We start from the raw sequence: 13,724 nt of genomic DNA, 5'->3' as shown, positions 1-13,724 counted from the left end.
GTGTTATATCCTCTTGTTCATATAATTCTATCACCAATATCTACTCTGTCTTCCTAATTAAAATCTAAGACGTAACAGAATTTCAGGATAAATTCCGGTGGGTGAAGGGATTATAGGATAATATTTTCTTTTTAGAAAAGGTCAAAAATTCAAAACCCAGAGCTCTTGGTTAGCTTTGACTAGCTTTGACTTCTGTTAACTGATTAGGCTCAAAACTATTACAAATGTTTAGATGTCTTCCTGAATCAGGGCTCTTATGCACAGTTGCCTGGTGCTTTTCTTCTGTTTCATGTGTGTAATTCAGATATTCCTGTGACTTTGTTGTGAATAGCTATGGAATAAAATTGTTGTCTAAATGTACTCTGTATATTTTTGAATTCTGAACACAAATGTCAGCAGGGGAGTCTTCAGTGGGTGATGGAAAAGTACATGAAAACTTTTATCTTCTGAAAAGTACATCCAAAATATGGTTTAGGCAACATGTGCAAATGGTCAAGAAAACGACCGTCTCATAGAATTTGGAGCAAGAACACAATTAAAACGATCAGGCATTTCTACAGAATCTAAGGGTTGATTGCTGAATAGAGAGGCATTTAGTTTGCATAGTGGTGGCCACATCCCAGGCATCTTTGCACATTCACAAAGATTAAATTCATGCCCATTTTCTGTTGCCCAACTTAATTCCACTCAAATGTAGTGTTGTGGTTAAATGGCCTATTAATATAAGTTACAGCAACTAGAAGCACTAATTTTTGTACTCTTAAAGATGCAGAATTATGCTTTATGATAAAACCACAGAAGAAACAAATGCACAAAAATTCAGTTCAAACAGTGGGCAAATAATACAAAAATAATGGAATACAGCTGTGGATTTTTGTAATTAGTACTGTGTTATGGACATGTTATATTAACTCTTTAAGTTGTACTATCCTTTTCATTATTGCCCTGACAATCTGAGCTGAATCTAAGTGACTTTTAGCTAATATTTTGTACATGTAATTATAATGACATATAAAATTCATCTTAATTGATGAGGCAGTCTTTGAGAGAGGACAGTCTGAGAAATATGTTTGCAAGTTCTCTTCCTTCATATAGGTGTACCATGGCTTAGGAGGCTCATTTTGGTTTTGCACAGTAATTGTAGGTCAGGTCGATTGCTTTTAAAAGATATGTCCTTAGCAGTTATTCTATCAGATTGTGTTGGTGTCTTCTTTTTTTCTATTTGATGTACAAGGCAGAGTTGCATTGTATGAGACAGTGTATTTCTAGGGGCTTTCTCCGTTTTCTCAGGGTAGGAGAAATTGTTCTGGTATTAATGTTTTTCCCCCTTAAATATCTGCCTCTTTTGTTCTTAGTAGGTATCTGTGTATTGTATGCAAGTGACATTATTTTCTTCAGAAACAATATGAATTCTTCTAACATTTATGATCTTAATATGTTGCTTTGTAAAAATGGTTCAGAGATTATACATATTCTGGAAAATAACATGCATTAAAAATAAACATCTTTATTGTTAATATTTTAAGAGTTTATACTGTCCAATTATTTTTTTTTTTCACTTTAAATCCCTGTTGTGTTTACGCTTGGCTTTTTCTTCACGTCTCATTCCTGTTTCCTCTGTGTCTCACCTTTCTGCTTGTTCTCTCTCTCTTGTCCTCCTTTTCTGTCCAAGTGTTGTATCCTGGAGGTGTTAAAAGTCAGAGAACAGGAGGAAGAGCCATAGGAAGCGAAAGCACAATATGGCTTTAAGGATCTAATATGAAATACTTGTATTATTGGTCCTATATTGTCGTGATCACCTTATGTTTAATAATTGCCTCCAGTGGTCCTTACATTTAGTTAGCCGTGTGTCAACAAAAACCCACCTGTATTGTGGAGCACATCCTGTCATTGTGTCTTAACCTCTTCTCATGAAACTTCCCAGTGGTGCCTTATGCTTCTGGCTGAAGTGAGAAGCATGGAGCAGTTGCAATTTTATCACTTAGATTAATTTTTTTTAGATATTAATAAAATTAATAAAGTAAGACATAAAATCCTGAAAACAATATCAAGAGAATTTTTTAAAGAAAAACTTGGCATGTTATTTATCAGAAATGTCAGTATAAGTGGAATATACAGCAATGGGTGGGCTGCAGATAGGTTAATTAAGTAGATGGTTGTATCCATGTACCCCAGAACAGTAAAAGAAGGACCAAAAAGATGCTGTGTACCATATTTTCTTGTAGCAGTTGCTAATGAATGCAACTGCTCTTTTGCTAATGGACGTAACTGGCTCTAACAGGCTGCATTTTCTCTACAGTTTGCGGTTATTTCAGAAGTTTGACAACTTCCGGATTCTTGTGTGTGGTGGCGATGGAAGCGTGGGTTGGGTCTTGTCAGAAATTGATAAGCTCAGCTTGCACAAGCAGGCAAGTGTGCATACTAAGTTTCCTTGCCTATACTGACTAGATTTAATTTTGTGTGCTTACCTTTTCCTTGATTTGGTTCTTTGTCATATCTCTGTAAATGGGCCAAACTCCATAGTTACTGTTAAATGAAAGTTTTTACTGGTATAAATAGGACAAGTTGTATTGGAATTGTACAATTTGACTTACATGATTTAGGCATCCTATATAACTAATATTAGTTGACTGAAATAACAAGTATTTGGAATCACTTTTACTTTTTCTTCTTAGTTCTCAGTAGTAGATTTTTTCCTGTTTGTGTTTCAGTGTCAGTTAGGAGTGTTGCCCCTTGGTACCGGAAATGACCTTGCTCGTGTCCTTGGTTGGGGAGGATCCTGTGATGATGATACGCAGCTTCCTCAGATTTTGGAAAAACTAGAACGAGCCAGCACGAAAATGTTAGACAGGTAAACCTAAATGTGATTTACCATGAGATTCAAATTGTATTTGTTTGGGTTTCTGATGGCCTAAAATCCATCTTAGAGACTTGGTGTTCAGTGGCTTTGGTTTTTAAGTGCAGATCTTAATCATGAAGGAGGCAGAGATAGCAATGGGGACAGCTCTTTAGCATGCTTTTTAAACTGAAGAGTCAGACAAACAAGTGGTTGATGGAACTAGGAAGCATGTTGTCCAAAGACATTCAGAAGGTGACAGTTTATTGCATAACTGATGAAGCTGCATAACTGCCTGTTACAAGAAGTTGTAAGCATTAAGAAATTGTGTTTTGAGCAGTTTTATGGATTCCATTGCATGCTATTAAACAACATTAAAGGTGGCATGTTTATTTAGGAAACACCTGAAATCTCTGTCCTTGGATGTGGGGTAAAAATTACCTTGTGTGCTTTCACTCTTCATATAATTTTCTGAGGCATCAGCTATGGACAAGATGCTGAGCTAATTTTCTTAGTCAAAAATGAGACTTTCCCAGTCCTTGTTTTGCATGATATCCATCCATAGCAGCATTCATAGGAGAGGAGCAATCCCCATTTGAAAAAAGTCAGAGAGGCCGATGCTCATGTTGTTCCAATGAAGGTCTAGCACTGCTTGTGAGAGGAATATTTCTTACTCTGTTTCTTTCATAGAACCATAGAATCAACTGGGTTGGAAAAGACCTCCAAGATCATCAAGTCCAACCCTTGATCCAACACCTCTGTCATTACTAGACCATGGCACGAAGTGCCACATCTAGTCTCATCTTAAAAACCTCCAGGGATGGTGAATCCACCACTTCCCTGGGCAGCCCATTCCAATGTCTGATTACTCTCTCTGTAAAGAATTTCTTCCTAATATCCAACCTGAACCTCCCTGGCAGAGCTTAAGACCATGCCCTCTTGTCCTGATGCTGGTTGCCAGGAAGAAGAGACCAACCCCCACCTGGCTCCAACCTCCTTTCAGGGAGTTGTAGAGAGCGATGAGGTCTCCCCTGAGCCTCCTCTTCTCCAGGCTAAACAACCCCAGCTCCCTCAGCCTCTCCTCATAGCTCCAATCCCTTCACCAGCCTCGTTGCTCTTCTCTGGACCTGCTCCAGGACCTCAATATCCTTCCTGAACTGAGGGGCCCAGCACTGAACACAGTACTCCAGGTGCGGCCTCACCAGCATTGAGTCCAGGGGAAGAATCACTTCCCTGGTCCTGTTGGCCACACTGTTCCTGATCCAGGCCAGGATGCCATTGGCCTTCTTGGCCATCTGGGCACACTGCTGGCTCATGTTCAGCTTCCTGTCAATCCAGACTCCCAGGTCCCTCTCTGTCTGGCTGCTCTCCAGCCACTCTGTCCCCAGCCTGTAGTGCTGCAGGGGGTTGTTGTGACCAAAGTGCAGAACCCGGCACTTGGCCTTGTTGAACCTCATCCCACTGGAATCAGACCATCTCTGCAGCTTGTCCAGGTCCCTCTGCAGAGCACTCCTGCCTTCCAGCAGATCAACGCTCCCCCCTCCCCCCTTGGTGTCATCTGCAAATTTGCTAATGGTACACTCAATCCCCTCTCATGAGCGTTTCTTTTCTTGCTCTAATTACAAACACTTGAATGTCATCAAAGGGAATTTTACTTTATTTTTATGAAATAGAGAAACAAGTTCTTTTTTTATTTTAAGGTTTTCTGCAGGCTACTTGATCATTTTAAATCAAAGTATGTAGAGAAATGCTTGTTACTGATCCTCAGATTCTGGAAGATTTGTAGATTAAATGATGTTTCCTTTTTCTGTACTGAAAAAAAGCTCAGTTTCATTTTTTGGTCTAATTTCAGTAGACTTACTCCCAAGGACATCTGCAGTGATTACTTATTCTTTTCAGCACACTTTGAAGGATGTTGTTACTGTTAGTGGTTTTGTACTATCTATGCTGTTGAGTGCTGTCCTTTACCAGAGGAAAAATATATATATATGTCAATGAAGATTCTTCACCATTTTCTTTGTTTTCATGCCTGCCTCCCCTAGCTGAGATGAAAAAATAATGTCACCCTAGAACTTTTTCTCTAGGAAGACATCTGTTTTCCTTTGACTGCTGCAGTTAGTTTGCACAAATTGTTTTATAATGTAAATGTTTTTTTCTAGAAAATCTTTATTGCCTTTATTGAATGTCCCATGATTTTTTCACAAATGAGACTGTTAATCAAATCACTAACAAATAATCTGAACAAATTATTACTGTTAATCTCAATTATTTCACCCATAAAGTATACAATTAAAAATTAAAAGGCCTTTTTTTTTTTTAACAAGTTATTCTGTGGTGTGATGGTGAATTTTCTTTTTGTTAATATGTCGGAGAGAAGATAAAAATAATGAGCTGGAAACTTAAAGCTGTTATGTTTCTTTCAGGTGGAGTATAATGTCATATGAACTGAAATTACCAGCAAAGCCTTCTATTCTTCCAATGACTGCAGAAGAGTCAGAGGAGTGCCAGGTGAACTTTTACTTTTGTTCTGTTGTTTCATGTACTTAACTTGGAGCTTCTGGGCTGACAATAGTTGTAATTGAAGCATTTTTGTGACCTGCTAACTGAACTGAATTTATGTCTGTTCATGCTGTGTATCTCAAGTAATTGGCATTTATAGTTCTGTGTTATTTGCCAAGAAGGAATGAAGGTAAGGAGCCTTCAGCAAAACAGTCAGAAAAATTTCTTCCTGAATATATATGTATATTTTAATATATATTAGAAATTATATATTATATAATTTGTTATGCGAGAATGTAGTATTGTATAATTATGTAATATAATAATACTATATATTTTCTATAATTATTATATATAAGAGTATATATTATATATGATTTTGTATATTATAGTATAATTTGGTAGTATGTTACTGTATAATATTATACATATAATGTATTAATATATAATATATACATATATAAATATTTAAAATACCTTATATATAAAATCAAAATGTCTGCTATCTTGAGTTTGGAATAAGCATTGAAAAAAACCCCAGCATTTTGGAAGCAAGGGTTGTATTCCTAAAGAAAGAGAGAAGTATTTTGCAGCTTGAGTTTGGTCAAGTGATATGATCCAATTTTCTCTTTGTTCTTCAGAGAGCTTGAAATCATAAGCATCATCAAAGAAAAGCTTGTACTATCTGATGAGGTTTCAATTTTGAGAGAGAGGGAGATGTTTTAATCAAATTAATTGGCATGAAAAGTCTGACTAAAAATGAGAAAATAATATATTCCTAAGAAAACTAGTGCATATCAATTTTAGCTCAAAAGTACTTGAGAGGCAATAATTAATCAGCAGGCTCTTGAATAATTTAATAATTCAGGCTCTTTTAATTGGCAAGGAGGTTATAACCTTTGACAGATTACTAGATATAGAGATGCAAAAAGGCTGGGATTTTAACAGGGTTGCTTTGCATGTAGCTCTGCCTCTGGTGTCAGCAACACAGATCAAGGCTTTTATCTTCTCTAATTTTTCAAGACAGTTAAAATTTTCAAGCGCATCTTCATCATCATTTTGTTCTAGTTATTTCTGGCTTTGAAATTTTTTTTTAGCCCCTTCTGAAAATGGAAGGAACTGCTCTTATAAAACTTCTCTTTTGGAAAATGTATTCTGAAGCCTATTTTACCTGTCATTACTTGAGTACCATTTGCTTTTGAGAACCTTTTTCAATCTCTATTTCAACAGGTTTTTTGCATTGTTTGCTGAGTTATAATATTTCAGAAAAATAATAATTAACCTTACAGCAGGTATTGTATTAAATCACAGTTTGAAAAGCAAATGGAAGTACATATCTGATTATTTCCCCCCCTTTCCTCCAGTAGTTTCAGGAGACTAATTTCACTTGATTTCCAGAATTCTTATACTGATATTTGAAAAACATTAGTTCATTCTTACAGATCAGTGGTTATCTCTTGTTTTTTTCCCTTTAAATGAAAACTGATTCACTTGTCAGAGTTCTACAATGAAGGCTGGATTTTAGGAGAAAAAAACAAAGTGGTATATCAACCTATTCAAAATCAAGGACAAAAACATGCTAAGATATTTTAAGAGAAGCCATCAGAATATTTCAGAACTTCATTTATTTCTTATTTTTAGCTTTAGATTTGGAATTTGGTTAGAATTTTCTTTAAAAATTAAGGTCTGGTTCCATAGCTATTTTGAGATAGGATATGGTGTGTGAGGATGCATTTCTGATCCATTCCAAATCTTTTTCTGAGTATTTCAGAATTTGTAATTCCTAATGTTCTTGTAAATACTATCTCTAAATGGTTTTCCCCGCGAGGATTGGTTTTGGTAACATTATACAGTTTAGCAGCCTTTTTCAGTCGTGGTACCTGGGGAGTAAGAGCCCATCTGAGAGTAAAAAGAAAAAACCAGGTTATAACTGCAAACATTTGATTTTTTTCTTAGTTGATCAATTTGTTTGAGGAAAACTTTGCTTATTTTAGAAATAAAAGATGTAAGATTGTAATACTTTAGGTTGTTATAGATCTGAGAAGAAGGTAAATTTTTTATGCCTCATGGACTGTTTTTAGCCTAGAAATAACTTACTGTTTTCTCTACAGGAGAAAAAGAGCTGTGGATTAAGTTCTTAGATGCAGTGTTACTTTGAATATTAAAGATCTGGCACATAAAATACAGTATGCAGGTGGAATCTACACTGCCAGCCACTTATCCTTGTATTAGATCTGAAATTAAAATCCTGCTATTTTTTGAGGTGTTTAAACTCACTACTTGGTGTTAAACTGCTGAAATGTGTGGAAATTGAAGTCTCTTCTCTCTGTTTTCAGATATCTGCTTATGAGGACTCAGTTGCTGCTCATCTTGCAAAAATTCTCAATTCTGATCAGCACTCAGTTGTCATATCATCTGCCAAGTGAGTCAATCAGTGTCATGTACAATGTGTGGGATAAACTCCTGTGTAACATCATCACCATAATAGCCTTCTGTCTTAGCCTGATTTTCTTATGGCTAGCCCAACTGGCTTGGCTTAATATGTCTTGATTTATATCTTTTAGAGTGGATGTGGGTTTTTTCTGCAAAATTTTTGTATGGTATAGTTGTAATGGATTACTTAATACTAAATTAAAAAAAAATCACACAATATTAATATAAAGTGATTTAAAATCACTCCAAATCAATGTATGGCTTCAATATGAAACTGAGCGTTACTAATGCAAATATGGGATCTACTCCACATTGCATTTCTTCTGGCTATTTTTAATGCATACCCATAGGTTTAAGAGGACAAACAGCTTCACCAGTGTGAAGCAGAACTTCAGCTTAGGTAGCTTTATTGTAGCTCTGTCTATATCAGTTCTGTCTCAGACAGTAATGGGTTTTTTTTCCCCAGACTGAAACAATTTAAAATGAGAGAGAATTGGCAAATCTCAGACATCATCTGAAACCAGAACTATTCTGTGTATACCTTCTCAATGAAAAAAATCTTATATTTTGCAATATGCAAAAGATGAAGTTAACAAAATTTCATTTTTAAGGTATACATAGCACATGTAGAAAATAAGGATGCAGGATATTATTACAACTCCAGTTTCTAAACAGGATCTGTATCTTGTTAAATCTGTTTAATTTCTGTCAAATAAATGTCAACCAAATGAACAGTATTTGCAATTATCCACACCTCATTAGTGAATTTGCTGTCTGTCTTCAGTGTAGGTAATAAGAACCAAGTCTTCCTGATTCACACAGTGGAAATTCATTGCAGCCACTAAATATGCTTCAGGGTCAGCTATGGTTCAAAAGCACGAGCTGTGCAGTGGGATGTGTGTGGCCATATGCTTTTATCTAAGTACTCCATTCAATTCAGTAGATTTTCTCTACAGTTTCTAAGCTCCATCTTTGAATGGGAGTTGGCATGACTGTGTTTGAAATTATCACAGTGAATGCAAGTTTGCTAAGTCCTCTGGTATGGAAGGTGTACAGACAAGGGACTGGATAAAATCAGTCATGTTTATTTGAGATAAGAGACTGAGATACAATGTGTGCAAAGGCATAAGCAAAAGAGAGGAAGAGTTTTTGTTTTAAAGCTTATCACTTCAATTTTGCAAGCTATGAAAAAGTGTGTCATGTGATTTGCAAGTATGATCACAAAGTTCAGTTTCCAATAAGAATGATTTATAGCAGAGTGCATATGAATACATTGTCGTAAGAATTTAACATTCAAAACATATCTATTTTATTTCATTTGATTTCTCCCCTCTCCTTTTTTTATCTGAAGAATATTATGTGAAACTGTAAAGGACTTTGTTGCCAAAATAGGGAAGACTTACGAAAAACCAATGGAAAATGCAGAGGAAGCTGATGCCATGGCCATTAAAGTAAGCCTATGACTATGTTGAGGTTTAAAGTTGCTGGCTTTTTAAAGTTTGTAGCTCACGGGTGTTTAATTTTCACATTGCTCCAAGATACCCATCTTGGCTTTCATTTCAACCAGTGACTTTAAAATTCTTCTCTTCTTACTGCATAGAACAGTTATTTCCAAACTGTCTTTAATCTCTGAATCTCTATAAACTGTTTAGACTTTCTTCCTTCATAAAGGATAAAGTTCGTGGTAGCATACATAGAGATGAAAGGATTTTTTTGCATTAGGAGTTATAGGGATTAAGTTAGCTACAGGAAAACAATGGGATAATGAAGAGTGAGTATGCTGTCAGAATGAAGGAGAGAGAGACCACAGTGCTAAAAATAGTGTGTTAAGCTGCAAAATGTAGAGATCATGTTGCAAAAACACTGGGGGAAAAGATGACAGGATTTAGTATGAGACACAAAATTTACAAAAGGTGAAAAAAAAAGAAGAAAACAAAATCCCTGACAGTCCCAGTCAGAAAATGTAATTGCTAAGCGGCAATTTGTGGTTCACATTTCTATCTGGCACATATTTTAGAAAATGAGTTTTTCTTTTTTACTGTTCTAAGGCCAGACAGTGTTGGTTTTCATTCATTTAAGCACAGAAAATCACTTCATTTCCGGTGCACCTAGAGAGAGCAGCTACTTACTGTTGGCTAGAGGTGTTTGACAGCATCTGGTTCTTTGCTCTTTGGCAACTAACTTGCTTAAATGTACAGCTCTCAAAAACAACCCAGTGGGTCTCAGTCTAACAGCTGGTCATGTCTCTACAGATCATCTCTCCAAAATGGGGTACTGAGCACCCATAATGCACAGTATGGGCAAACCTCTGGTGGCTTTCTGTGCTGCAAACCATTGGGAGAGGAGTCAGATCTAATCTGTGCTCTGCTTATGTGGCAGGCTGAGTTTAGCATGGTCTGTTATTTTAATCTGAGTGTAGTGTTTTTGTGTTATAATTGCTCTAATCTGATTAAATGTCACAGAGTAGATCTGCAAAAAAAAAAACATGAAGACCTACTCACAATCTGATATTCCAAAATATTGAATCTCAGTTTGGATCGTACAAGGAAATAGATAGACTAAAGACACCTACAGTTTCAAATATGACCTGGTACCTTAACTCTTGAAAATGTTCACATGTTCGCTGTTGATTTTTTTTTTTTTTTGGTGTGTATGTGTATTCTTTTCCACTTTGTTTTAGTGCTCAGAATTAAATGAGAAGCTAGACCTGTTGCTCCAGGCTCTTCACACAGAAGCCCAGGCTGCTCCCATTCTCCCAGGCATTGCTCCCCCCATTGTGGAAGAAGAAGCAGAGGAGTTTTCAAGTGAAGAATCATTTTCTGAAAGTAAAGAGCAGTTAGTGGAGTGTGTCTCAAAGTCTTCCACCCAGAAACTCTTCAAATCGAGGGAACAGTTAATGCTTCGAGCAAACAGTTTGAAGAAGGCTGTGAGGCAGATCATTGAACAGGCAGAAAAAGGTGCACGTCAGCAATGTTTTGATCCGTATTTGTAGAATACGATAGGATCGCGATGTTTGTTTGGGTTTTTTTTTCTAACTGGAATAAGTTTTTATTATAAAATTTGATTTCTACATTCTTACATAGATAAAATTATGTGCTTTCTGCAGGCTGCAAAGAAAAGAAATGCAGCTTGTTTGAATGTTGATGACTGTCTGCAAGTGTGAGTACTTATGTATGCGTGTGTGTGCACGTATGAAAGTGTACATTTTTTTTAACTATTATCCCCCTACAAAAATTCTGGCAGCAAGTCTTTATCAACTGCAGAGAACTGATAGACTCTTTCACTGAATTAGCAATAGAACTCCTTTGTTAATATTTTTTAACTTAAAGCTACAAAAAAGAAAAGCTGTTTTTCCGTGTATGTGTTTTTCTTTAAAAATCTTGAAACTTTCTGTTTTTTCTTTTAATGAGCAGTTGTGGATGAGCAGAATGCTCACAGTGAAGAACAAGTGAATCAATCTCCAGTAGAATACAGCAAAGAATTGGATGAACCCAAGGAAGAGGAAAAAGAGGAAGATACAAAGGAACTTGAGTCCCCATCAAGTGAGCAAATTAGGAATGAAATAAAAATATACAGTGTCCTTATAATTGCATTTGGAGCATAATTGGCTCCCTAATTAATAATACTAGCATCCTGTTTCACTGGAAACTAGTCACAAATTTAATAGATTTGGATAAATAAAAGTTGAAGAAAAAATGAAGGAGATTAGAATTTGTTTGCAAAGCTGAGAAGGTATTTGCTGGGAAGAGAAGTGCCTGAATTAATTTGGTGTTTACACTCGCCTTTCTACATGAACCTGAGCAGGAGCTAGAGCCTAGGTAATGGTGGCAATAGCATGTCTCAGTCATAGACATCTTGAGTCCCAGGCTACATAGTAATTTTAGGAAAGCTGCTTCTCAATATGGATGGAAATTTCAGTCTTTGCCATATTATCAAAGTGGACAGTGATGCATTGCAGGAGGTCACAAGATGATCTGTGAGTCATGGAGAAACAGTGGCAGCTGGTGGACAGCAAAGCCCATCCTCTAGTTACTTCTTGTGACAAAATGAGAAAAGTTGTTTGGGATTTGCATCACCCTTTGTTACCCTAACCCACACTAACATCCTCAAAACTAGTTGTCCTCATGAGCCTCTGCTCTGAAGCTCTGAAGCTAGTGCCTGTGTCAGTAGATCCTGCCTTAGAAATAAGACATTAGGCTTTTAGGGCTTCTCTTAACCCAGAAACTCACATTTTCTCCAGAAATGGGTGTCAGGCTTTCTCCAGTGACTGTCTCTTCATTGCTCCCTTTCCTTTTCCCTTGGTTAGAGGAATTAATGCATGTTGGTTGTCTCTCTTCAATAGTAGCTCATAGAGGATGCTGGCCCTACAGATGACCCAATCCTACTGCCATAACTGTATAATAAAAGAAAAATATACACATGTGTAGAAATATATTAAACTCGTTGTTTCTTGGCAGTATAATTTCTGCATTTAATAGGAATCTGTATTGTTCATGTATCTGTGTGAAATAGAGTGCATATTAATGCTGTCAGTGGACGATAGATGTTTAGGGACAAAGCATGAAACATGAATTCAGTTATCTGCATTGAAACATCAATTTTACTCGTTAGAGCTCCATTATTTTTATCAGAGCATTCACAGCAAAAGTTTATCTTTATTGCAGTTATTCCCGTGACTCTCATCTGTCAAATAAATAGCAGCTGCTCTGTTGATATTTCCTGTTTAATATAACTGCCTTGCTCACAAGTACAGAGAGGACAGACTGTGTGAATAGTGTTGTGAATTTTTCCAGAAGTATTACGAAAAATTAATGTTAATTTTGTTTTGAGTGTTATAGTTTACCCTCTGAGGATCTTCCTGGTCATTTGATGAAGACAATGTTTTTCCATATGTTAATACCTTCATCTAAATATTTAATAACTCTCATTAGCTATCACTTGCCATTTTTATTCCTTTTTATTTTTTGACATTATTACAGTTTTTTACCACGCACAGATACAAATCATTTATGTTGTATTGCTATCATGCAATACTGTAGCATTTTGTGATAACTGCTATGGCTGTTACACAGATATTAAAGTCAGGAGGAGCTGTTAGTCCACTTGGTCAGACCTTTTATATGAAACAGTCCAGAAAATTCCATCCACTTTTCTCTGTCCTGTGTTTAATAATTTCTGTTTGACTTAAGAAGATTGTCCAGAAAGGTGTGTAATCTTACTCCTGGGATACAAGAAAGTGAAAAATTTGCCATACCATTGACTACCATTCTATGCTAGATTATCATCACTTAAAAAAAAAAGTGAATGCACAAATCCTGACCTGAGTTGATTTGAACACAATGTCTAAATCCTTGTTCTAGTTATTTCTTCTATCTCTAGATTTTCTCACTCAGCGTTTTTTTTCCATTAGTGTCTTCATACATTACACCCACATTATGCTCAGGCTGAGTTATGATTGACATGAACTGATCTGTCCCACTCCAGCCATTAAAAGGATATATTCTATCCTTCCCACCATATTCCTGGTGCTGTTTTGCTGCTGTTGTCTAGGTGCTAGTCCTACTAATTCTATTTTTACTGAATTAGTTTTCATGTTTTGAGAGGAATAGATCAGATCACCTTGAAATAATTTCCTTTTTTTTGTTCTGAGCTTCTTCAGATGGTCAAGGTTGAAGTTGTCCTAAGTTGAAGTAGGTTTAACATGTGAGATAATTTGGAGCAGAGGTAGCCAAGAAGTGTCTGTCTATGACCATCTGTTGTGTGAAAGCTTTCTACGTGCACATGGAAATATTATAACAAAGCATTTGGTAATACCCAAGCTTGCTTCCTTGTGGCACCAATTTCTGGCTATATCTGATTGGGCTGAATTTCACAAAGATTACCTTCTCCAGGCTAAAGCAGGCACTGGCTTATTCTCTCAGGCTGCACGAAACAAGGTCTGCCAGGAAAGCAAATT

At 36.3% G+C, this 13,724-nt stretch overlaps 1 protein-coding gene across 4 annotated transcripts in view; it reads left to right on the top strand.

Moving 5' to 3' along the window:
- Positions 1-13,724, top strand: part of DGKH (diacylglycerol kinase eta) — a 157,452-nt gene that overhangs the window by 115,802 nt on the left and 27,926 nt on the right. For all 4 annotated transcript variants that reach the window (XM_032678409.1, XM_032678408.1, XM_032678410.1 and 1 more), the window contains 7 exons: positions 2,300-2,408; positions 2,712-2,851; positions 5,260-5,344; positions 7,672-7,757; positions 9,120-9,219; positions 10,449-10,725; positions 11,182-11,310. In XM_032678409.1, the coding sequence (XP_032534300.1) occupies positions 2,300-2,408; positions 2,712-2,851; positions 5,260-5,344; positions 7,672-7,757; positions 9,120-9,219; positions 10,449-10,725; positions 11,182-11,310 (926 nt within the window). The remainder of the gene's footprint in view (positions 1-2,299; positions 2,409-2,711; positions 2,852-5,259; positions 5,345-7,671; positions 7,758-9,119; positions 9,220-10,448; positions 10,726-11,181; positions 11,311-13,724) is intronic.

The sequence above is a fragment of the Chiroxiphia lanceolata genome, chromosome 2 (assembly GCF_009829145.1).
Source record: "Chiroxiphia lanceolata isolate bChiLan1 chromosome 2, bChiLan1.pri, whole genome shotgun sequence".
Lineage (NCBI taxonomy): Eukaryota > Metazoa > Chordata > Aves > Passeriformes > Pipridae > Chiroxiphia > Chiroxiphia lanceolata.
Note: the sequence above shows the minus strand (reverse complement) of the source record. Positions and strands in the feature narration are given on the sequence as shown.